Consider the following 25,900-nt stretch of genomic DNA (forward strand, 5'->3'; position numbering starts at 1 on the left):
GAACCCCCCAAAACCGCAATGGAACCCTCCAATTCCGGAGAAACCCCTAAAACCCCAATGGAACCCTCCAACCGCAGGGAACCCCCTAAAACCCCAATGGAACCCTCCAATTCCGGAGAAACCCCTAAAACCCCAATGGAACCCTCCAACCGCAGGGAACCCCCTAAAACCGCAATGGAACCCCCTAAAACTGCAATGGAACCACCCAAACCGTGGGGAACCCCGAAAACCCGGGGGAACCCCCTCAAAACCGCAATGGAACCCTCCAACTTCAAGGAACCCCCTAAAACCCCAATGGAACCCTCCAACCACAGGGAACCCCCCAAAACCGCAATGGAACCACCCAAACCGCAGGGAACCCCGAAAACCCGGGGGAACCCCCTCAAAACCGCAATGGAACCCCCCAACCACAGGGAACCCCCTAAAACCCCAATGGAACCCTCCAACCACAGGGAACCCCCTAAAACCCCAATGGAACCACCCAAACTTCAATGGAACCCCCCAACCCCAAGGGAACCCCCCAAACCCCGAGGGAAACCCCCAAACCCCATGGGAACCCCCAAACCCCGGGGTACCCCCTAAAACCTGGGGGAACCCCCCAAACACTGGGGGAACCCCCCAAACACTGGGGAACCCCCTAAAACCGCGATGGAACCCCCCAAACCCCAGGGAGTCCCCCAAACACTGGGGTACCCCCTAAAACCTGGGGGAACCCCCCCCCAAACACCGAGGAGCCCCCCAGACCCCGGGGAACCCCCTAAAACCTGGGGAACCTCCCAAACCCCCATGGGAACCCCCTCAATCCCCCCAAATTTTTGGGGTACCCCCCAAATCCCGGGGTCCCCCCTCACCGGCCGCGTCCTTCTGCAGCCCCACATCAAAGGCCAGTTTGTCGGTGACAGAACGGGACGTGGTGAGGCAGCTCAGGTACTGGGGACACCCCGAAATTAGGGACACCCCAAAATTGGGGTCACCCCAGTATTGGGGTCACCCCATTATGGTGGGGTCGCCCCATTCGGGGACTCCGTTATGGGGGACAACCCGCTGTTTGGGTCACCCCGTTGTGGGGGACACCCTGTTATTGGGGTCACCACATTATTAGGGTCACCCCATTATTGGGGACACCCCATTATTGGGGACACCCCATTATGGGGGCCCCATTGTGGGGGACACCCTGTTATTGGGGTCACCACATTATTAGGGTCACCCCATTATTAGGGTCACCCCATTATTGGGGACACCCCATTATGGGGGCCCCATTGTGGGGGACACCCTGTTATTGGGGTCACCCCATTATTAGGGTCACCCCATTATTGGGGACACCCCATTATGGGGGCCCCATTGTGGGGGACACCCTGTTATTGGGGTCACCACATTATTAGGGTCACCCCATTATTGGGGACACCCCATTATGGGGGCCACATTGTGGGGGACACCCTGTTATTGGGGTCACCACATTATTAGGGTCACCCCATTATTAGGGTCACCCCATTATTGGGGACACCCCATTATGGGGGCCCCATTGTGGGGGACACCCTGTTATTGGGGTCACCACATTATTAGGGTCACCCCATTATTGGGGACACCCCATTATGGGGGCCCCATTGTGGGGAACACCACATTATTAGGGTCACCCCATTATTAGGGTCACCCCATTATTGGGATCACCCCATTATTGGGGACACCCCATTATGGGGGCCCCATTGTGGGGAACACCCCATTATTGGGGTCACCACATTATTAGGGTCACCCCATTATTGGGGACACCCCATTATGGGGGCCACATTGTGGGGGACACCCTGTTATTGGGGTCACCACATTATTAGGGTCACCCTATTATTGGGATCACCCCATTATTGGGGACACCCCATTATGGGGGCCACATTGTGGGGGACACCCTGTTATTGGGGTCACCCCATTATTAGGGTCACCCTATCATTGGGGTCACCCCATTATTTGGGACACCCTGTTATGGGGGCTCCATTGTGGGGGACACCCTGTTATTGGGGTCACCCCATTATTAGGGTCACCCTATTATTGGGGACACCCCATTATGGGGGCCACATTGTGGGGGACACCCTGTTAGTGGGGTCACCACATTATTGGGGACACCCCATTATTTGGGTCCCCCCGTTATTTGGGTCCCCCCATTATTGGGGACACCCCATTATTTGGGTTCCCCCATTTTTGGGACATCCCATTGTGGGGATACCCCATTATTTGGGTCCCCCCGTTATTTGGGTCCCCCCATTTTTGGGGACACCCCATTATTTGGGTCCCCCCATTTTTGGGACATCCCATTGTGGGGTCACCCCGTTATTTGGGTTCCCCCCTTTAGTTGGGGACACCCCATTATTTGGATCCCCCCATTTTTGGGACATCCCATTATTGGGGTCACCCCGTTATTGGGACATCCCATTATTTGGATCCCCCCATTTTTGGGACATCCCATTGTGGGGTCACCCCGTTATTTGGGTTCCCCCCTTTAGTTGGGGACACCCCATTATTTGGATCCCCCCATTTTTGGGACATCCCATTATTGGGGTCACCCCGTTATTGGGACATCCCATTCTTTGAGTCCCCCCATTATTTGGATCCCCTCGTTATTGAGTCCCCCCATTTTTGGGTCCCGCCCGTTTTTGGCCCCTCCCCGTTTTTGGGTCCCCCCCATTTTTGGGGCCCCCCCATTTTTGGGGTCCCCCCCGTTTCGGGGTCCCACTCACCATGCCGCTGTGGCAGTGCCGTAGGAGGATGGCGTGGCCGTAGAGCAGCGTCCGGTGTCCCCCCCCCTGCGACGACTTTGGGGGGACGGGGGGGTCAGTGGGGACCCCCGAGCCCCCCACTAACACGGGGGGTCCCCGTGCATTGCACACCCCTCGTATTGGGGTCCCCGTGCATTGCACACCCCCCGTGTGACACACGTATTGGGGGGTCCCCATGCATTGCACACCCCTTGTATTGGGGTCCCCGTGCATTGCACACCCCCGTGTGACACACGTATTGGGGGGTCCCCATGCATTGCACACCCTCGTATTGGGGTCCCCGTGCATTGCACACCCCCCATGTGACACACGTATTGGGGGGTCCCCGTGCATTGCACACCCCTCGTATTGGGGTCCCCGTGCATTGCACACCCCCATGTGACACACGTATTGGGGGGTCCCCATGCATTGCACACCCCTCGTATTGGGGTCCCCGTGCATTGCACACCCCCATGTGACACACGTATTGGGGGGTCCCCATGCATTGCACACCCCTCGTATTGGGGTCCCCGTGCATTGCACACCCCCCGTGTGACACACGTATTGGGGGGTCCCCATGCATTGCACACCCCTTGTATTGGGGTCCCCGTGCATTGCACACCCCCATGTGACACAATTATTGGGGTCCCTGTGCGTTGCACACCCCCCGTGTGACACACGTATTGGGGATCCATGCGGAGCTGGGGGGGCTGCAGGGTGGGATATGGGGGGGGTCGGGCACACCCGGACGCCTGGGTCCATGCGGGAGTGGGGGGGGGGAGTCAGAACCCCTTGCACACTCGGGGGGTGCAGGATGAGGATTGGGGGGGTCAGAGCCCCTTGCACACTCGGGGGGTGCAGGATGAGGATTGGGGGGGGTCAGAGCCCCTTGCACACTCAGGGGGTGCAGGATGAGGATTGGGGGGGGGTCAGAGCCCCTTGCACACTCGGGGGGTGCAGGATGAGGATTGGGGGGGGTCAGAGCCCCTTGCACACTCGGGGGGTGCAGGATGAGGATTGGGGGGGGTCAGAGCCCCTTGCACACTCAGGGGGTGCAGGATGAGGATTGGGGGGGGGTCAGAGCCCCTTGCACACTCGGGGGGTGCAGGATGAGGATTGGGGGGGGTCAGAGCCCCTTGCACACTCGGGGGGTGCAGGATGAGGATTGGGGGGGGTCAGAGCCCCTTGCACACTCGGGGGGTGCAGGATGAGGATTGGGGGGGGTCAGAGCCCCTTGCACAGTCAGGGGGTGCAGGATGAGGATTGGGGGGGGTCAGAGCCCCTTGCACACTCGGGGGGTGCAGGATGAGGATTGGGGGGGGTCAGAGCCCCTTGCACACTCGGGGGGTGCAGGATGAGGATTGGGGGGGGGGTCAGAGCCCCTTGCACACTCGGGGGGTGCAGGATGAGGATTGGGGGGGGTCAGAGCCCCTTGCACACTCGGGGGGTGCAGGATGAGGATTGGGGGGGGTCAGAGCCCCTTGCACACTCGGGGGGTGCAGGATGAGGATTGGGGGGGGGGTCAGAGCCCCTTGCACACTCGGGGGGTGCAGGAGGAGGATTTGGGGGTCACTGCACCTACCCACTTGTCCAGGTCGAGCCCCTGGGGTGGGCATGGGGGGAGAGAGAAGATGGGGGGTCAATGGGGAGCTGGGACCCCCAGATCCCCATGGGACCCCCCCAGGATCCTCCAGGACCCCCCCAGGACCCCCAGGACCCCCCCAGGACCCCCCCGGACCCACCTCGGCCCCCGTCTCGGCGCTGTTGGCCAACATCTCCTGCAGCGCCCGCACCGACAGCGACTGCTCCAGCACGAAACAGCACACGGCCAGGTCCGGGGGGACGTTCTGGGGACATTGGGGGGGACACGGGTCAGGGGACATCGTGGGGACACTGGGGGGACACGGGTGGGGGGGGCATTGGGGGGATATGGGGGGAAACGGGACATTCTGGGGACAGGGGGACACTGGTGGGATGTGGGGTGAGGGGGACATTGGGGGGACATGGGGACATTGGGGGATATGGGGACACAGGGACAAGGGGACATAGGGGGATATGGGGACACACATGGCCAGGTTGGGGGGGCGTTGTGGGGACATTGTGGGGACATTGTGGGGACATTGGGGGGACACAGGCACATAGGGGGATATGGGGACACACATGGCCAGGTTGGGGGGGACATTGGGGGGACATTGGGGGGACACTGGGGGGACACAGGGACATAGGGGGATGTGGGGACACACATGGCCAGGTTGGGGGGGACATTGTGGGGACATTGGGGGGACACTGGGGGGACACAGGGACATAGGGGGATATGGGGACACACATGGCCAGGTTGGGGGGGACATTGTGGGGACATTGGGGGGACATTGGGGGGACACGGGTGGGGGGGGCATTGGGGGGACATGGGGGAAAAGGGGACATTCTGGGGACAGGGGGACATGGGGGCACTGGTGGGATGTGGGGTGAAGGGGACATTGGGGGGATATGGGGACATTGGTGGATATGGGGACACAGGGACATGGGGACATAGGGGGATATGGGGACACACATGGCCAGGTTGGGGGGGGACATTGGGGGGACATTGGGGGGACAGTGGGGGGACACAGGCACATAGGGGGATATGGGGACACACATGGCCAGGTTGGGGGGGACATTGGGGGGACATTGGGGGGACACTGGGAGGACACAGGGACATAGGGGGATGTGGGGACACACATGGCCAGGTTGGGGGGGACATTGTGGGGACATTGGGGGGACACTGGGGGGACACGGGTGGGGGGGGCATTGGGGGGACATGGGGGAAAAGGGGACATTCTGGGGACAGGGGGACATGGGGGCACTGGTGGGATGTGGGGTGAGGGGGACATTGGGGGATATGGGGTTAGGGGGACATTAGGGGGACGTGGGGACATTGGGGGATATGGGGACACAGGGACATAGGGGAATATGGGGACACACATGGCCAGGTTGGGGGGGGACATTGTGGGGACATTGGGGGGACACTGGAACATAGGAGGATATGGGGACACAGGGACATAGGGGGATATGGGGACACAGGCGGCCAGGTCGGGGGGGACGTTCTGGGGACAGGGGACATGGGTCAGGGGACACAGGGACATGGGGACATAGGGGGAAATGGGGACACAGACGGCCAGGTTGGGGGGGACATTGTGGGGACATTGGGGGGACACTGGGGGGACACAGGGACATAGGAGGATATGGGGACACACATGGCCAGGTTGGGGGGGACATTGGGGGGACATTGGGGGGACATTGGGCGGACACAGGGACATGGGGACATAGAGGGATATGGGGACACAGACGGCCAGGTCGGGGGGGACATTGTGGGGACATGGGGACATGGGTCGGGGGGGATATTGTGGGGACACAGGGGGACATTGGGGGACATGGGGGACCCCCTGGCCCCATGCTTGTGTGTACAGGGGGGTCCCCATGTCCCCTATCAAGTGACACTGGGGTCCCCATGTCCCCCTGCCATGGGATCTGGGGTGTCCAATGTCCCCTTGCCAGGGGTGTCCGATGTCCCCCGTGTCCTTACGCCGGGGGGGGCGGGTATCAGGTGCCCCCCCCGTGTCCCCCCCGTACCTGCGCATTGGGGGTGGGTTCTAGGGACCCCCATCCCGTGTCCCCCTTGTCCCCCATCCTGTGTCCCCATGTCCCCCCCATCCCGTGTCCCCCTCCTGTGTCCTCCATGTCCCCCCTCCCATGCCCCCCGTGTCCCCCCCATCCCGTGTCCCCCATGTCCCCCATGTTCCCCCACCCCGTGTCCCCCCCTCCCGTGTCCCCACGCCCCCCGTGTCCCTGTGTCCCACCCCCCCGTGTCCCCACGCCCCCCGTGTTCCCACGTCCCCCGTGTCCCCGTGTCCCCACGCCCCCCGCGTCCGCGGTACCTGTGCGTTGGACGTGGGCTCCAGCCCCCCGTGTCCCCACCCCCCCGTGTCCCCACGCCCCCCGTGTCCCCGTGTTCCCCCACCGTGTCCCCACGCCCCCCGTGTCCCTGTGTCCCACCCCCCGTGTCCCACGCCCCCCGTGTCCGCGGTACCTGCGCGTTGGACGTGGGCTCCAGCCCCCCGTGTCCCCACGTCCCCCGTGCCCCCATGACCCCCGTGTCCCCGTGTTCCCCCCCCGTGTCCCCACGCCCCCCATGTCCCTGTGTCCCACCCCCCCGTGTCCCACGCCCCCCGTGTCCGCGGTACCTGCGCGTTGGACGTGGGCTCCAGCCCCCCGTGTCCCCACCCCCCCGTGTCCCCACGCCCCCCGTGTCCCCGTGTCCCCCCCCCCGTGTCCCACGCCCCCCGTGTCCGCGGTACCTGCGCGTTGGACGTGGGCTCCAGCCCCCCGTGTCCCCACGTCCCCCGTGCCCCCATGACCCCCGTGTCCCCGTGTCCCCCCACCGTGTCCCCACGCCCCCCGTGTCCCCGTGTCCCACCCCCCGTGTCCCACGGCCCCCGTGTCCGCGGTACCTGTGCGTTGGACGTGGGCTCCAGCCCCCCGTGTCCCCATGTCCCCCGTGTCCCACACCTCCCGTGTCCCTGTGTCCCACCCCCCCGTGTCCCCATGCCCCCCGTGTCCCCGTGTCCCCCCCCCCGTGTCCCACGCCCCCCGTGTCCGCGGTACCTGTGCGTTGGACGTGGGCTCCAGCCCCCCGTGTCCTCATATCCCCCGTGTCCCACGCCCCACGTGTCCCCGTGTCCCCCCACCGTGTCCCCACGCCCCCCATGTCCCTGTGTCCCACCCCCCCGTGTCCCCACGCCCCCCGTGTCCGCAGTACCTGCGCGTTGGACGTGGGCTCCAGCCCCCCGTGTCCCCACGCCCCCCGTGTCCCACACCTCCCGTGTCCCTGTGTCCCACCCCCCCGTGTCCCCACGCCCCCCGTGTCCCTGTGTCCCACCCCCCCGTGTCCCCACGCCCCCCGTGTCCCTGTGTCCCACGCCCCCCGTGTCCCTGTGTCCCACCCCCCCGTGTCCCCACGCCCCCCGTGTCCCTGTGTCCCACCCCCCCGTGTCCCCACGCCCCCCGTGTCCCTATGTCCCCCCCCCCCCGTGTCCCCACGCCCCCCGTGTCCCCGTGTCCCCCCACCGTGTCCCCACGCCCCCCGTGTCCCCGTGTCCCCCCCCCCGTGTCCCACGCCCCCCGTGTCCGCGGTACCTGCGCGTTGCACGTGTGCTCCAGCCCCCCGTGTCCCCACGTCCCCCATGTCCCTGTATCCCACCCCCCTCGTGTCCCCACGCCCCCCACGCCCGAGGTACCTGCGCGTTGGACGTGGGCTCCAGCCCCCGTGTCCCCATGCCCCCCGTGTCCCACGCCCCCCGTGTCCCCGTGTCCCCCCCCCCGTGTCCCACGCCCCCCGTGTCCGCGGTACCTGTGCGTTGGACGTGGGCTCCAGCGAGCAGAGCCGGTTCCCGAACCCTTCGGCCGCCAGGCACAGCTTGAGCTGCTCCTTCAGCAGCGTCGTGGTGCATTGCAGGACCACCTCGTCCTCCTGGGGGGCAACGGCACCTCAGCCCCCCCACGGCACCCCCAGATCCCACACGGCACCCCCAGATCCCCCATGGCACCCCCAGACCCCCTATGGCACCCCCAGACCCCGCACAGCATCCTCAGCATCCCCACGGACCCCAATGCACTGCAGGACCACCTCGTCCTCCTGGGGGGGCAACGGCACCTCAGCCCCCCCATGGGACCCCCAAACCCCCCATGGGACCCTCAGCCCCCCCTGGATCCCCAGATCCCCCATAGGGACCCCCAAACCCCTCATAGGGACCCCCAGACCCCCCATAGGGACCCCCAGCATCCCCACGGACCCCAATGCACTGCAGGACCACCTCGTCCTCCTGGGGGGGCAACGGCACCTCAGCCCCCCCACGGCACCCCCAGATCCCACACGGCACCCCCAGATCCCCCATGGCACCCCCAGATTCCCCATGGCACCCCCATATCCCACACGGCACCCCCAGACCCCGCATAGGGACCCCCAGCATCCCCAGGGGACCCCAATGCACTGCAGGACCACCTCGTCCTCCTGGGGGGGCAACGGCACCTCAGCCCCCCCACGGCACCCCCAAACCCCCCATGGGACCCCCAAACCCCCCATGGGACCCTCAGCCCCCCCTAGAGCCCCAGATCCCCCATGGGACCCCCAAACCCCTCATAGGGACCCCCAGACCCCCCATAGGGACCCCCAGCATCCCCACGGACCCCAATGCACTGCAGGACCACCTCGTCCTCCTGGGGGGGCAACGGCACCTCAGCCCCCCCACGGCACCCCCAAACCCCCCACGGGACCCCCAGATCCCACACGGTACCCCCAGACCCCCCATGGAACCCCCAAACCCCCCATAGGGACCCCCAAACCCCTCATAGGGACCCCCAGACCCCCCATAGGGACCCCCAGCATCCCCACGGACCCCAATGCACTGCAGGACCACCTCGTCCTCCTGGGGGGGCAACGGCACCTCAGCCCCCCCACGGCACCCCCAAACCCCCCATGGGACCCTCAGCCCCCCCTGGATCCCCAGATCCCCCATGGAACCCCCAAACCCCCCATAGGGACCCCCAGACCCCCCATAGGGACCCCCAGCATCCCCACGGACCCCAATGCATTGCAGGACCACCTCGTCCTCCTGGGGGGGCAACGGCACCTCAGCCCCCCCACGGCACCCCCAAACCCCCCACGGGACCCCCAGATCCCACACGGTACCCCCAGACCCCCCATGGAACCCCCAAACCCCCCATAGGGACCCCCAAACCCCCCATAGGGACCCCCAGACCCACCATAGGGACCCCCAGCATCCCCACGGACCCCAATGCACTGCAGGCCCAGCTCGTCCTCCTGGGGGGGCAACGGCACCTCAGCCCCCCCACGGCACCCCCAAACCCCCCATGGGACCCTCAGCCCCCCCTGGACCCCCAGATCCCCCATAGGGACCCCCAAACCCCCCATAGGGACCCCCAGACCCCCCATAGGGACCCCCAAACCCCCCATAGGGACCTCCAGACCCCCCATAGGGACCCCCAAACCCCCCATAGGAACCCCCAAACCCCTCATAGGGACCCCCAGACCCCCCATAGGGACCCCCAGCATCCCCACGGACCCCAATGCACTGCAGGACCACCTCGTCCTCCTGGGGGGGCAACGGCACCTCAGCCCCCCCACGGCACCCCCAAACCCCCCATGGGACCCTCAGCCCCCCCTGGACCCCCAGATCCCCCCCGGAACCCCCAGACCCCCAGATCCCCCCCCAGGACCCCCAGACGCCCCCCGACACTGAACCCCCAGGGGTTCTATAGGTTGGGACCCCCCCGCCCCATAGCTTTTGTGGGGGGGTGACCGCCGCGTCCCCCGCCCCCCCCCAGCTGCTCCTGTCGCTCCGGGTCCCCCGGGGTGGGGGGGGGCGGGGGGGGGGGGGGGCAGATTCCTCCCGCGGGCCGCGGAAGCCACGGGGCGGGGGGGGCACCCGGACGCCTGGGTCCCCACTTTGGGCCCCATGGTTGGGGGGGGCTGGGTTTACTCCGTGCCCCCCCCGCTTTGGGGGGGGGGGCGCAATTCCCTGCTCCCCCCCCCCCCCCCCCCTCCAAACTTTGCTGAGCTCAGCATTTCCCACGGCCCCCATTCCCCCCCCCGGCGGGGTCACACCCGGACGCCTGGGTCCCTTCCCTCCCCCCCCCCCAAAAGGACACGTCCTTGACCCCCCCCCCATTCGGAATCCAGTGCGGGGGGGGGGGGGGGGACGCGTTATTAACAGCGACTCCTCCCCCCCCCCCCCGGGAGATCCCAACCCAATTTTGAGGCCAAACCGGGAGGAATTGGGCCAAGGGAAGGAACTGGGACACCCCCCAAGTGCCCCCCCCCCCCACACCCGGAGGGACCCAGGCGTCCGGCGCCCTGCCCATCCCCCCTGGGGGGGGATCTGGTTTCGCCCCCCCCAGCAGCTGCTGCCCCCCCCCGGCTTTACACGTTGCTTTTTTGGGAGCACACGCGGCCCCCGGGACAGGTGGGGGGGCCCCGCACCCCCCCCCCCCCCCAACCCGTTCCAGTCCCTCCCAGTTCTCCCAGTTTGGCTGGTTCCCCCCAAACAGCTTCTCCCAGTTCACCCTGAGCCCCCTCCCAGTCCCCACTGGGTCCGGCCCCCACTGTCCCCAGTATCCCCAGTACCCCCGTGTCCCCCAGTGTCCCCCAGTGCCCCCCAGTGCTCCCAGTATCCCCAGCTCCCTCTGTCCCTGTTCTCCAGTTTCCCAGACCTGAGCCCCCCCAGTATCCCCAGTCCAGTCCCCCCAGTATCTCCCAGTTACCCCATTCCCAGCTCCCCAGTGCCCCCCAGTTCCCTGAGCTCTTTCCCCCCAGTATTCAAATCCCAGTCCCCCCAGTACCTCCCAGTTACCCCAGTTCCCCAGTGCCCCCCAGTTCCCTGAGCTCTTTCCCCCAGTATTCCCAGTCCAGTCCTCCCAGTACCCCCCAGTTACCCCACTCCCAGTATCCCCAGTGCCCCCCAGTTCTCTGAGACCTTTCCCCCCAGTATTCGAATCCCAGTCCCCCCAGTATCTCCCAGTTACCCCATTCCCAGCTCCCCAGTGCCCCCCAGTTCCCGACTCCCAGTCCCCCCAGTACCCCCCCAGTTACCCCATTCCCAGCTCCCCAGTGTCCCCCAGTTCCCGACTCCCAGTCCCCCCAGTACCCCCCAGTTACCCCATTCCCAGCTCCCCAGTGCCCCCCAGTTCCCTGACCTCTTTCCCCCCAGTATCCCATCCCAGTTCCCCCAGTCTCCCCTCCCAGTCCCCCCAGTCTCCCCTCCCAGTATCCCCAGTCTCCCCACTCACCGTCCGCAGGAACTGCACATCGTCCTCACCGTCGGCCTCGGCCATGGCGGGGACCCAGTGGGACCAGTGGGTCCCGGGCACTGGGGGCTACTGGGCACCAGTGGGTGCCGGTCCGGGGTCGGGGTTCGAGTCCCCGGTGCTGCCGATACCGGGGGTTCCGGTCCCGGGACCGGGTTCGAGTCCCCGGTGCCGCCGATACCGGGGGGCGCCGGTCCCGGCTGGGGGTCCGGGATTCCCGGTTCGAGTCCCCGGTGCTGCCGATACCGGGGGTTCCGGGGGTGCCGGTCCCGGCTGGGGGTCCCGGGTTCCCGGTTCGAGTCCCCGGTGCTGCCGATACCGGGGGCTCCGGGGCTGCCGATCCCGGCTGGGGGTCCCGGTTCGAGTCCCCGGTGCTGCCGGTCCCTGGGGTCCCGGGGGTGTCGGTCCCGGATCGGGGTTCGAGTCCCCGGGGGTGTCGGTCCCGGGGGTTCCGGTCCCGGCTGGGGGGTCCCGGGTTCGGGGTTCGAGTCCCCGGGGGTGTCGGTCCCGGGTTCGGGGTTCGAGTCCCCGGGGGTGTCGGTCCCGGGGGTTCCGGTCCCGGCTGGGGGGTCCCGGGTTCGGGGTTCGAATCCCCGGGGGGTGTCGGTCCCGGGTGGGGGTCCCGGGGGTGTCGGTCCCGGTGGTGCCGCCGCCCGTGTCCCTGTGCCGCGGGGGCTCCGGGGGTGTCGGTACCGCTGGCCCGGCCCCCGGTGACACGTAACGGGGGGGAGGGACCCGGGGGAGGGAAACTGAGGCACGAACACCCCCCCCACACACACACACAGAGCCCGGACGCCTGGGTTCCCCCGCTGCAGTGGGGAGCACTGGGAGGGACTGGGGAGCACTGGGAGGGACTGGGAGGTCCTTGGGGAGCACTGGGGGTAATTGGGGGGGGGGTCCTTGGGGAGGACTGGGAGGTCCTTGGGGAGCACTGGGGGTAACTGGGGGGGTCCTTGGGGAGCACTGGGGGGGGTCCCTGGGCTGCACTGGGGAGCACTGGGAGGGACTGGGAGGTCCTTGGGGAGCACTGGGGGTAACTGGGGGGGTCCTTGGGGAGCACTGGGGGGGTCCCTGGGCTGCACTGGGAGGGACTGGGGAGCACTGGGAGGGACTGGGAGGTCCTTGGGGAGCACTGGGAGTAATTGGGGGGGTCCTTGGGGAAGCACTGGGGGGTCCCTGGGCTGCACTGGGGGGAACTGGGGAGCACTGGGAGGGACTGGGAGGTCCTTGGGGAGCACTGGGGGTAACTGGGGGGGTCCTTGGGGAGCACTGGGGGGGTCCCTGGGCTGCACTGGGGGGAACTGGGAGGGACTGGGAGGTCCTTGGGGAGCACTGGGGGTAACTGGGGGGGTCCTTGGGGAAGCACTGGGAGGGACTGGGAGGTCCTTGGGGAAGCACTGGGAGGGACTGGGAGGTCCTTGGGGAAGCACTGGGAGGGACTGGGGAGCACTGGGAGGTCCTTGGGGAGCACTGGGGGTAATTGGGGGGGTAATTGGGGGGGTCCTTGGGGAAGCACTGGGAGGGACTGGGGAGCACTGGGGGTAACTGGGGGGGTCCCTGGGCTGCACTGGGGGGAACTGGGGAGCACTGGGAAGGACTGGGAGGTCCTTGGGGAGCACTGGGGGGTCCCTGGGCTGCACTGGGGAGCACTGGGAGGGACTGGGAGGTCCTTGGGGAGCACTGGGGGTAACTGGGGGGGTCCTTGGGGAAGCACTGGGGGGTCCCTGGGCTGCACTGGGGGGCACTGGGGGGAACTGGGAGGGACTGGGAGGTCCTTGGGGAGCACTGGGGGTAACTGGGGGGGTCCTTGGGGAGCACTGGGGGGGTCCCTGGGCTGCACTGGGGGGCACTGGGGGGAACTGGGAGGGACTGGGAGGTCCTTGGGGAGCACTGGGGGTAATTGGGGGGGTCCTTGAGGAAGCACTGGGGGGTCCCTGGGCTGCACTGGGAGGAACTGGGGAGCACTGGGAGGTCCTTGGGGAAGCACTGGGGGTAACTGGGGGGGTCCTTGGGGAGCACTGGGGGGTCCCTGGGCTGCACTGGGAGGAACTGGGGAGCACTGGGAGGTCCTTGGGGAAGCACTGGGGGTAACTGGGGGGGTCCTTGGGGAAGCACTGGGAGGGACTGGGAGCACTGGGGGTAACTGGGGGGGTCCCTGGGCTGCACTGGGGGGAACTGGGGGCCGGTTGCTGTGACCCCATTAGCACGTAAAGCCGACGCTCATTAAAACGCCCCTTTAATTACCGCCGGGTAATTAATTACGGGAGGGCTGGCCGGGTCCCCGGGAAATCAATTAACATTTATTAGCAGATGTAAGAAATTAACGGGGGGGGGGGGTTTGTCCTTGTGCTGGTGCCACCAGTGCCCCCACCGCGATGTCCCCATGGCCCCATCAACACCCCAAACTGGGACCACAAACCACCAGCACCCCAAACTGGGATCCCAACTGGGACCCCCAACTGGGACCACAAACCACCAGCACCTCTAAACTGGGGAGCCCAACTGGGAGCTCAAAACGGGACCCCCAAACTGGGACCCCCCCCAAATTGGGGCTGTGAACCACCAGCACCCCTAAACTGGGAGCCCAAACTGGGAGTCCAACTGGGACCCTGAACTGGGAGCTCCAAACGGGACCCCCCCAACTGGGACCCCCAACCATCAACACCCCAAACTGGGACCACAAACTGGGAGCTCAAAGCGGGACCCCCCAACTGGGACCCCAAACCATCAACACCCCAAACTGGGATCCCAACTGGGACCCCCAACTGGGACCACAAACCACCAGCACCTCTAAACTGGGGCCCCAAACTGGGAGCCCAAAATGGGACCCCCAAACTGGGACCCCCAACCACCAGTACCCCAAACTGGGGCCCGTGTCCCCTCGTTTCCCCCCAGCCCCATTGGCCGAGCCCGAGGCGCAGCCGGCGCTGCCGCCGGGTCCCAGCGCCCGCCGGTCCGGACGCCTGGGTCCCCCCCACCCCGTGCCGTTCCGTTCCCATCCGTTCCGCTCCCCCCCCGCGGCCGTTGCGGCCGTTGGCGGCGGCCGAGGAAGAGCCGGGGGTGAGTGGGGGGGTTTGGGGGGACACAGGGGGGGTTTGGGGGGTGGGGGGGGAGCAGCACCCCCTGCCTCAGTTTCCCCATACGAGCCCCCCGCCCCATTTCTCCCCCCAGGAGCCCCCGCAATGGGGAACGTCCACTCGGCGCCGCGCACGGCCCCCCCCAGGGCCCCCCCAGACCCCCCCCCGCCACCCCGGGGGGGCAGCCCCGCCCCCGTGGCCACCAGCCAGAGCCATGGGGCCACCCAACAGGACCCTGTGGCCACCGAGCAGCACCCTGGGGCCACCAGCCAGAGCCATGGGGCCACCGATCAGCACCCTGGGGCCACCAGCCAGAGCCATGGGGCCACCCAACAGGACCCTGGGGCCACCAGCCAGAGCCACGGGGCCACCCAACAGGACCCTGGGGCCACCAGCCAGAGCCCCGTGGCCACCAACAAGCACTCTGTGGCCATCAGCAAGCACCCTGTGGCCAGTGTCCAGCGTCCTGTGGCCACCAAACAGGACCCTGTGGCCACCAACGAGCGCCCCACAGTCACCAACCAGAGCCCCGTGGCCACCAACCAGCACCCCGTGGCCACCACCAAGAGCCCCGTGGCCACCACCAAGAGCCCCGTGGCCACCAACCAGCACCCCACAGTCACCACCAAGAGCCCCATGGCCACCACCAAGAGCCCCGTGGCCACCACCAAGAGCCCTGTGGCCACCACCAAGCAGCACTCCATGGGCAACCTGCAGCACCCCATGGGCGACCTCCAGCACCCCAAAGCCAGTGGCCAGCACCCCACGGGCACCATCCGTCACCCCATGGCCACCGTCCAGCGCTTTGTGGCCACCACCCAGCTCCCCATGGCCACCAAACCCCCCCCCATGGCCACTAGCCCTCCCACCAAGGCTGATGCCCAGAGCCCCAAGGATGCCCCCCAGCTCTCGGTAGCCATCCCCCCACCCTCAGTAGCCACCAAGCTCTCAGTGGCCACCCCCTCACCCTCAGTGGCCACCAAGCTCTCAGTAGCCACCCCCCCACCCTCAGTAGCCACCAAGCTCTCAGTAGCCACCCCCTCACCCTCAGTGGCCACCAAGTTCTCAGCGGCCACCCCCTCACCCTCAGTAACCACCAAATTCTCAGTGGCCACCCCCTCACCTTCAGTAGCCACCAAGCTCTCAGCGGCCACCCCCTCACCCTCAGTAACCACCAAGCTCTCAGTGGCCACCCCCTCACCCTCAGTGGCCACCAAGCTCTCAGTAGCCATCCCCCCACCCTCAGTAGCCACCAAACTCTCAGTAGCCACCCCCTCACCTTCAGTAGCCACCAAACTCTCAGCGGCCACCCCCTCACCCTCAGTAACCACCAAATTCTCAGTGGCCACCCCCTCACCCTCAGTGGCCACCAAGCTCTCAGTAGCCATCCCCCCACCCTCAGTAGCCACCAAGCTCTCAGTAGCCACCCCCTCACCCTCAGTGGCCACCAAGTTCTCAGTGGCCACCCCCCCACCCTCAGTGGCCACTCCCCCGCTGTCCGTAGCCCCCTCACTCCCAGTAGCCACATCCCCCCTCTCAGTGCCCCCCCAACTCTCAGTAGCCACCCCCTCACTCTCAGTAGCCACCCCCTCACTCTCAGTAGCCACCCCACTCTCAGTGCCTCCCCGCCCCTCAGTAGCCACCCCCCCCTTTTCAGTAGCCACCCCCCCTCTCCCACCGCCCCCCCCGCCCTCAGTAGCGCCCCCCCGCTCGGTAGCCACCCCCCCCGCTTCGGTAGCCACCCCCTCGGAGATGGCGCGTGTCCTGCAGACCCTGCGCTCCGTCCACCTGCAGCCGCCCCCCCCGTGGCCCCCGGTCACCTTCCCATTGACTGGGGGGGGCCCGGTGCCCCCCGGGATCTTTTGTCCCCCCCCCACGCCCCCCCCACCCCCCGAGGGGTCCCCACGGCCCCGCTGCCCCCCCCGCAAGAAAACCAAATGGGTGGGAAGGGGAGGGGTGGGGGGACGGGTGGAGCCCCCCCCATCGGTTCCCAAGCCCCCCCAAGTGGAGCCCCCCCGGGGGGGGGTTGTGGGGACCCCCCAAGTGGAGCCCCCCCGGGCTCCATCGCCGCCCCCCCCTCCGCGCTGGCCCCCGTTCCAAGTGGGGGGGGCGTGTTCCCGTCGCTGCCGCTGCCCCCACCGGGACCCCCCCCGGCTGCCCCCGAACGTCGCTGCATGGTGAGGGGGGGGGGGGACCCAAAAATGGGGAGGGGGGGGACCCAAAATATAGGGGGGGGACCCAAAATATAGGGGGGGACACTCAAAAGTGGGGGGACCCTAAAAATGGGGGGGACACAGAAAACAGGGGGGGACCCAAAAGTGGGGGAGAGGGGTAGAAAATGGAGAGGGGGGTGCAGAAAATGGCGGGGGACCCTAAAAATGGGGAGGGGGGGTAGAAAATAGGGGGGGGCCCAAAAGTAGAGGGGGCACCTCCCAGAAAATGGGGGGGACCCTAAAAATGGGGGGGACAGAAAATAGGGGGGGACCCAAAAGTAAGGGAGGGACAGAAAATAGGGGGGGACCCAAAAGTAGGGGGGGGCCAGAAAATGGGGGGGACCCTAAAAATGGGGAGGGGGGGTAGAAAATAGGGGGGGACCCAAAAGTAGGGGGGGCACCTCCCAGAAAATGGGGGGAACCCTAAAAATGGGGGGGACAGAAAATGGGGGGGACCCAAAAGTAGGGGAGGGGCAGAAAATAGGGGGGGACCCAAAAGTAGGGGGGACCCAGAAAATGGGGGGGACCCTAAAAATGGGGAGGGGGGTAGAAAATAGGGGGGGACCCAAAAGTAGGGGGGGGGCAGAAAATAGGGGGGAACTCAAAAGCAGGGGGGCCCAGAAAATGGGGGGGACCCTAAAAATGGGGGGGGGGGGGCAGAAAATAGGGGGGGACCCAAAAGTAGGGGGGGGGCAGAAAATAGGGGGGAACTCAAAAGCAGGGGGGCCCAGAAAATGGGGGGGACCCTAAAAATGGGGGGGGCAGAAAATAGGGGGGACCCTAAAAATGGGGAGGGGGGGGCAGAAAATAGGGGGGGACCCAAAAGTAGGGGGGGCCCAGAAAATGGGGGGGACCCTAAAAATGGGGGGGGGACATCCCAGGAAAAGAGGGGGGGGTTGGAGGACTGGGGGAAACTTGGGGGGGTGGGAGAAATTGGGGGGGGGGGTTTGGGGCCTCCCCCCCCCCCAATAAAACCACTGAGGGAGGGGAAGCCCAGGGGAGGGTTTGGGGGAACTGGGAATGAACTGGGGGGGTGGGTTGGGGGGGTTTAGGGTTTTGGGGACCCCCCCCCCAATTTTATGCCCCCCCCCAGGTTCTCCCCATCCGCCAATCACCTGGCAGAGCCCCCCTGGGTGGCCACATTGATCCTGGTTGCCACCTTGGTGGCCGCAAGCGAAGCCATGTTGGGCCCCCCCCGCGAGGAAGAGGACGAAGAGGACGGGGGGGGGGACGCCTGAGACCCCCCCCCCACCCCAAAATACCCCTAACACCCCAAAAAATCCCCCCCCACGGTGTGAAAACCCCATTGCGACGCAGCAGCCGAAGAGCAGCCGGCGCTTTATTGAAGCCACAGGGGGGCAAAAAGCCGCCCCCCCCACCCCAAATTCCACCCTAATTGGGGGTGCGGGGGGGGCACAACCCCCCCTTCCCCCCCCACACCCACAATCCTTTAAATAATTAAAACCCAGCCCCAAAACCGCGTGGAAATGAGGGGTAACGGGGTGGGGAACCCCAAAGTGGATGGGGGGTGGACACATATATATATAGGGGGAGGGTTTTGGGGTGGGGGGGGGTGGTTTTTGGGGTCCCCCCCACCCCCTAAACGATCATCTCGAGCTGCCGTGCGTATTCAATGACCTGCTTGGCCAGTTCGGTGGATGGGATGGTGGAGTCTTCAGGTTTGGGTTGGCGGGTGCCGAATGTGTATGAGTTGTTAGGTCCCAGCACCCACCCCCGCTGCGGAAAAACACCCCAAAATGAGCATTTTTGGGGTACCCCGTGGGTGGGGGGGCGCACAATGACCCCCCCCCATTTACCTTTTTGGCGTAATCGGTCATTTTCTTAGCGCTGGTGAAGAAGAGGATGCGGGTGGCTTCGGGGAATAGGATTTTCTCATAGGCTTTCTCAATGCAACCGGCGATCTCATCCCTATTTTTGGGGTGTATTTTGAATTTTGGGGGGGGGGTTGCGACTCATAGGGGTTCGGGGGGGGTGTGGGGTTGCGGGGGGGTCTCACCGGATGGTGTCCAGTAGGATATCGATGAAAAAAGTGTAGCTTTCCGCTGGGATGTTGCCCTTGGCCAGGAAGACTTTGTTGTAGCTGCCTTCCATTAGATACTGTGGGACAAAGAGGGGTCAAACCCACCCCAAAAATAGTCCCAAAATGACCCCAAAATGGCCCAAAAATGGCCCAAAAGGCACCTGCTCGAGGGACACGGGGTGCTTGATGTAGACGTTGGTCTGAATGTCCTTGGCGGGCAGGCGCTCCAGCTCGGTGTGGAACTCGGCCACGCGGTTTTGGGACAGCAGGAACAGAAGGTTCAGCCCCAAAAGTTGGTGCTTGTAGGCGGATTCGGGGAGTTCGTCCCTAAAGGGGACACAACGGGGGGGTGTGGGGACATGGGGGGGGACATAAGGGTGAGATGGGGACATTGGGGTGAGATGGGGACAGGGGGGTGAGATGGGGACATATGGGGGGACATAAGGGTGAGATGGGACAGGGGGGTGAGATGGGGACATTGGGGTGAGATGGGATGTGGGGATATGTGGGGGGACATATGGGGTGACATGGGGGTGAGATGGGGACACATGGGGTGACATGGGGGTGAGATGGGGACATGTGGGGGGCGTGGGGACATGTGGGGGGACATAAGGGTGAGATGGAGATATGGGGGTGAGATGGGGACATGGGGGACATGTGGGGGGACATGTGGGGGGACATGTGGGGGGACATGTGGGGGGACATGTGGGGGGACATGTGGGGGGACATAAGGGTGAGATGGGGATATGGGGGTGAGATGGGGACATGGGGGACATGTGGGGGGACATGGGGACATGTGAGGGAACATAAGGGTGAGATGGGGATATGGGGGTGAGATGGGGACAGGGGGGTGAGATGGGATGTGGGGATATGTGGGGGGACATATGTGGTGACATGGGGGTGAGATGGGGACATATGGGGTGACATGGGGGTGAGATGGGGACATGTGGGGGGCGTGGGGACATGTGGGGGGACATAAGGGTGAGATGGGGATATGGGGGTGAGATGGGGACATGGGGGACATGTGGGGGGACATGGGGACATGCGGGGGGACATAAGGGTGAGATGGGGACAGGGGGGTGAGATGGGGACAGGGGGGTGAGATGGGGACAGGGGGGTGAGATGGGGACAGGGGGGTGAGATGGGATGTGGGGAGATGTGGGGGGACATATGGGGTGACATGGGGGTGAGATGGGGACATGTGGGGGGACATAAGGGTGAGATGGGGACATTGGGGTGAGATGGGGACATTGGGGTGAGATGGGGACATTGGGGTGAGATGGGATGTGGGGATATGTGGGGGGACATATGGGGTGACATGGGGGTGAGATGGGGACATGTGGGGGGTGAGATGGGGACATGTGGGGTGAGATGGGGACATGTGGGGTGACATGGGGGTGAGATGGGGACATGTGGGGGGCGTGGGGACATGTGAGGGGACATAAGGGTGAGATGGGGATATGGGGGTGAGATGGGGACAGGGGGGTGAGATGGGATGTGGGGATATGTGGGGGGACATATGGGGTGACATGGGGGTGAGATGGGGACATATGGGGTGACATGGGGGTGAGATGGGGACATGTGGGGTGACATGGGGGTCAGATGGGGACATGTGGGGGGCGTGGGGACATGTGGGGTGACATGGGGGTGAGATGGGGACATGTGGGGGGACATGGGGGTGAGATGGGGACATGGGGGTGAGATGGGGACATGGGGGACATGTGGGGGGACATGGGGACACATGATGTGATGTGGGGACATGTGGAGGACACAGGGACATGGGGGGACAGGGGGATGTGGAGGGGCATAGGGACACATGATGTGATGTGGGGACATGGGGGACACATGGGGACATATGGGGTGACAAGGGGATGTGGAGGGGCACAGGGACACATGATGTGACATGGGGACATGGGGGTGACATGGGGGACACATGGGGACATATGGGGTGACATGGGGGACGTGGAGGGGCATAGGGACACATGATGTGATGTGGGGACATGGGGGTGACATGGGGGACACATGGGGACATTGGGGTGACATGAGGTGACATGGGGACATTGGGGTGACACGGGGGCCCCCCCGGCTCACTTGTAATCGAAATAGTAGCACTTGAGCTGGGCCATGTAGCGCTCGAAGGACGGGATGTCCTTCTTCAGGATGCTCCACTGCGCCCCGATCTCCAGGATGTCCCCTAAAGGGGACAAAAACCTCTTCACGGGGGGGTCCCCCACACCGTGGGGGGGTCCCCGAGGTCCCCGGAGGGGGGTCATGGCCGTTTTGTCCCCCCCAAAGTGACACTCACGGGCCAGGATGAGCTGCTGCTTGGTCAGTTTGGTGCCCGAGGTGGGGAGGAAGTTGAGGTCCAGGAGCGCCAGCTGGGGGGGGGGACAGTTGGGGACATGGGGGGGGACAGTTGGGGACACACACAATGGGGGGGACACACACACAATGGGGGGGGGCACACGTCAGACCGTCCCGTGCTTGCTAATGAGCTTTAATTAATGTTTACGGGCGGCGGGAAGTCTGATTCACACCCCCCCCCATGTTAATTAAGGGTTTGGGGTAATGAGGTTCCGGTGCTGCCCCCCCCTCCGCCAAGCACTGCCCCCCCCCACCCCGATCCACAGCCCCCTCCCCATTCCCAGGGACCCCCCCAATTCGCAGATCCCCCCCTGCAACCCCCAGGGTCCCCCCCCAATTCCCAGAACCCCCCAATTTCCAGAGACCCCCCCAATCCCCAGGGTCCCCCCCCAATACCCAGAGACCCCCCCCCCCAACCCCCAGGGTCCCCCCCCCAATTCCCAGAACCCCCCAATTTCCAGAGACCTCCCCCTTAATTCCCAGACCCCCCCAATCCCCAGGGTCCCCCCCAATCCCCCAGGGTCCCCCTCTAATCCCAGGGACCCCTCTCAATTCCCATAGACCCCCCCCAATTTCACCCCCAATTCCCACAGACACCCCCTAATCCCAGGGTCCCCCCCCTAATCCCAGGGTCCCCCCCAATTCCCAGGATGTGTCCGTCCCCCACCCCCAAATTCACCCCCAATTCCCACAAACCCCCCCTAATCCCAGGGTCCCCCCAATTCCCAGGGTCCCCCCCCAATCCCCACAGACCCCCCAATTCCCAGGGTCCCCCCCAATCCCCAGGGTCCCCCCCCAATCCCCAGACCCCCCAATTCCCTGGGTCCCCCCCAATCCCCACAGACCCCCCAATCCCCAGGGTCCCCCCCCAGTCCCCAGACCTCCCCAATTCCCAGGGTCCCCCCCCAATCCCCAGGGTCCCCCAATCCCCAGGGTCCCCCCCAATCCCCAGGGTCCCCCCCCAATCCCCAGGGTCCCCCCCCAATTCCCAGGGTCCCCCCTCAATTCCCAGGGTCCCCCCCCAATCCCCAGGGTCCCCCCCCAATTCCGAGGGTCCCCCCCCAATCCCCAGACCCCCCCAATCCCCAGGGTCCCCCCCCAATCCCCACAGACCCCCCAATCCCCACAGACCCCCCCCAATCCCCAGGCCCCAATCCCCAGGCCCCAATCCCCAGGCCCCAATCCCCAGGCCCCACTTCCCCTCAGCGCCCCCGCTCCCCCCGCACCTTGAGCCGCCCCAGCGCCTCCCCGCACTTGCTGAGGTTGGGGCTCTTGCGGCTCCACTCGCCCTTGAGCTGCTCGTACATCCCGGCGGCGGCTCGGAGCCCCCCGGGCCCCCCCGGGCCCCCCGGTCCCTCGGCCCCGTTCACCACCGGGCCTCCCGCCGCCATGGCCGTGACTTCGCGCTCAGCGCGACACCGCCCGCCGCGCTTTACGGCCGCCCCGCGTCACCGCGGCAACGGAGGGCGGGCGGCCAATCGCGGCGCGGCGGGCCCGCTTGGGGGCGGAGCGGAGAGGTGGGGAGTGACGTCAGCCTCAAGGTGATGTCACGGGGAGATGAGTGACGTCAGGAGGGCGCGGGAAAGGTGGCGGGTGTCACGTGTCACATCGTGTGTCCCCATGGCCCCACGTGTCACCCTGCATGTTCCCCATGTCACTCCATGTGTCCCCATGTCCCCCCACTTGTCCCCATGTCACCCCACATGTCCCCATGTCCCCCCATGTCCCCATGTCCCCCATGTCCCCCCACTTGTCCCCATGTCCCCCCATGTCACCCCACATGTCCCCATGGCCCCCCACATCACCATGTCACCCCATGTCACCCCACATGTCCCACCATGTCCCCCCACATGTCCCCATGTCCCCCCACTTGTCCCGACGTCCTCCACGTGTCACCATGTCCCCCCATGTCACCTCACATGTCCCCATGGCCCCCACATGTCCCCATGGCCCCCCACATCACCATGTCACCCCATGTCACCCCATATGTCCCAATGTCCCCCCACATGTCTCCATGTCACCCCCCATGTCCCCATGTCACCCCATGTCACCCCCTATGTCCCCATGTCCCCCACATGTCCCCATGTCCCCCCATATCCCCTCACATGTCCCCATGTCACCCCATGTCCCCCACATGTCCCCATGTCACCGCGTGTGCCCCCACATGTCCCCATGTCACCTCATGTCCCCATGTGCCCCCCATGTCACCCCACATGTCCCCATGTCACCCCACATGTCTTCATGTCCCCCCGTGTCCCCCCACATGTCCCCATGTCCCCCACATGTCCCCATGTCCCCTCATATCCCCCCACATGTCCCCATGTCACCCCATGTCTCCATGTGCCCCCCATGTCCCCCCACATGTCCCCATGTCCCCCACATATCCCCATGTCCCCTCATATCCCCCCACATGTCCCCATGTCACCCCATGTCCCCCCCTATGTCCCCATGTCCCCCCACATGTCCCCATGGCCCCCTCATGTCCCCATGTCACCCCATGTCCCCCCATATGTCCTCAGACCCCCCACATGTCCCCATGTCCCCCCACATGTCCCCATGGCCCCCTCATGTCCCCATGTCACCCCATGTCCCCCCATATGTCCCCATGTCCCCCCACTTGTCGCCATGTCCCCCCATGTCCCTCCATATGTCCCCATGCCACCCCATATGTCCCCATGTCACCCCCATGCCACCCCATATGTCCCCCCACATGTCCCCATGGCACCTCATGTGTCCCCATGTGCCCCCATGTCACCACACATGTCAACCCATATGTCCCCATATGGCCCCCACATCATCCCATAAATCCCCATGTCCCCCCATGTCCCCATGTCCCCCCACATGTCCCTATGTCCCCCCATATCCCCCCACATGTCCCCATGTCACCCCACATGTCCTCATGTCCCCCCATGTCCCCCACATGTCTCCATGTCACCCCACATGTCCCCATGTCCCCTCCATGTCCCCACGGCCCCCCACATCACCACGTCACCCCATGTCACCCCATATGTCCCCATGTGTCCCACGTCCCCAAATGTCACCCGCCCCACATTGGGGACAAAGACACTCGGAGCCGTCACCGTTTCGGGGGTTTCATTGTGCCCGGGGGGGGGGGGCTGGTGACACCCCCACGCGTGACCCCCACCCCCCACCCCACCCCCCCCCCAATGTCACCACCCCCGTCCCCGTGTCCCCAAACGGGGGTTCAAACCGGGACCCCCCCGAGTGACATTAAAAAACATTGGCGGTAACAAAAGGCCCCCCCGGGACGGGGGGGGTGACACGGGGGTCCCTGAGGTGGCCGTGGGTGACAATGGGGTCCCCCGGGTTGGGGGGGAGGGGGGGGCTGGTTTGTGACCCCCCCCGATGTGGGGTGGGGATGGGGACAGGGGACACGGGGGGGCCTGGGGGGATATGGGGACCCTGAGGGGACATTGGGGTGACATGGGGATCCCAGGGGGACATGGGGGTGACAGGGGGACATGGGGACCCTGAGGGGACATGGGGGTGACAGGGGGATCCCAGGGGGACATGGGGGTGACAGGGGGACATGGGGACCCTGAGGGGACATTGGGACCCTGAGGGGACATGGGGTGACAAGGGGATCCCAGGGGGACATGGGGGTGACAAGGGGACATGGGGACCCTGAGGGGACATGGGGTGACAGGGGGATCCCAGGGGGACATGGGGGTGACAGGGGGACATGGGGACCCTGAGGGGACATTGGGACCCTGAGGGGACATTGGGGTGACAAGGGGATCCCAGGGGGACATGGGGGTGACAAGGGGACATGGGGACCCTGAGGGGACATGGGGTGACAAGGGGATCCCAGGGGGACATGGGGGTGACAGGGGGACATGGGGACCCTGAGGGGACATGGGGTGACAGGGGGATCCCAGGGGGACATGGGGGTGACAAGGGGACATGGGGACCCTGAGGGGACATGGGGTGACAAGGGGATCCCAGGGGGACATGGGGGTGACAAGGGGACATGGGGACCCTGAGGGGACATGGGGTGACAGGGGGATCCCAGGGGGACATGGGGGTGACAGGGGGACATGGGGACCCTGAGGGGACATTGGGACCCTGAGGGGACATTGGGGTGACATGGGGATCCCAGGGGGACACGGGGACCCTAAGGGGACATGGGGTGACAGGGGGATCCCAGGGGGACATGGGGACCCCAAGGGGACATGGGGGTGACAGGGGGATCCCAGGGGAACATGGGGGTGACAGGGGGACATGGGGACCCTGAGGGGACATGGGGGTGACAGGGGGACATGGGGACCCTGAAGGGACATGGAGGTGACAGGGGGATCCCAGGGGACATGGGGACCCTGAGGGGACATGGGGGTGACAGGGGGATCCCAGGGGGACATGGGGACCCCAAGGGGACATGGGGGTGACAGGGAGATCCCAGGGGGACATGGGGGGACATGGGGACCCTGAGGGGACATGGAGGTGACAGGGAGATCCCAGGGGAACATGGGGACCCCAAGGGGACATAGGGGGACATGGGGACCCCGAGGGGACATGGGGATGACAGGGAGATCCCAGGGGAACATGGGGACCCTGAGGGGACATGGGGACCCTGAGGGGACATTG

The 25,900-nt window shown here is 65.7% G+C and overlaps 2 protein-coding genes across 7 annotated transcripts in view; both read right to left on the minus strand.

The window, feature by feature from the left end:
• The window catches only part of RYR1 (ryanodine receptor 1), a 196,143-nt gene extending 183,865 nt beyond the window's left edge, over window positions 1-12,278 (minus strand). For 3 of the 6 annotated variants that reach the window (XM_071800796.1, XM_071800797.1, XM_071800795.1), the window contains exons 1-6: window positions 11,583-12,278; window positions 8,128-8,247; window positions 4,484-4,588; window positions 4,324-4,344; window positions 2,724-2,798; window positions 852-930 (exon numbers count right to left, since the gene is read on the minus strand). In XM_071800796.1, coding sequence (XP_071656897.1) covers window positions 852-930; window positions 2,724-2,798; window positions 4,324-4,344; window positions 4,484-4,588; window positions 8,128-8,247; window positions 11,583-11,627 — 445 coding nt within the window. In that variant the 5' untranslated portion in view covers window positions 11,628-12,278. The remainder of the gene's footprint in view (window positions 1-851; window positions 931-2,723; window positions 2,799-4,323; window positions 4,345-4,483; window positions 4,589-8,127; window positions 8,248-11,582) is intronic. The other 3 variants (XM_071800800.1, XM_071800799.1, XM_071800798.1) reach the window with 1 other exon arrangement.
• A 5,933-nt stretch (window positions 12,279-18,211) lies between these two features.
• On the minus strand, window positions 18,212-22,702 carry PSMD8 (proteasome 26S subunit, non-ATPase 8). The gene is made up of 7 exons (XM_071800807.1): window positions 22,522-22,702; window positions 21,237-21,309; window positions 21,023-21,125; window positions 19,093-19,258; window positions 18,908-19,008; window positions 18,708-18,819; window positions 18,212-18,627 (listed from the first exon to the last, which is right to left on the minus strand). Exons 1-7 carry the CDS (start codon window positions 22,684-22,686, stop codon window positions 18,490-18,492), a joined length of 858 nt encoding a protein of 285 aa, XP_071656908.1. The 5' UTR covers window positions 22,687-22,702; the 3' UTR covers window positions 18,212-18,489.
• Between the last annotated feature and the right edge of the window lie 3,198 nt (window positions 22,703-25,900).

Source organism: Patagioenas fasciata, chromosome 33 (genome assembly GCF_037038585.1).
Source record: "Patagioenas fasciata isolate bPatFas1 chromosome 33, bPatFas1.hap1, whole genome shotgun sequence".
NCBI lineage: Eukaryota > Metazoa > Chordata > Aves > Columbiformes > Columbidae > Patagioenas > Patagioenas fasciata.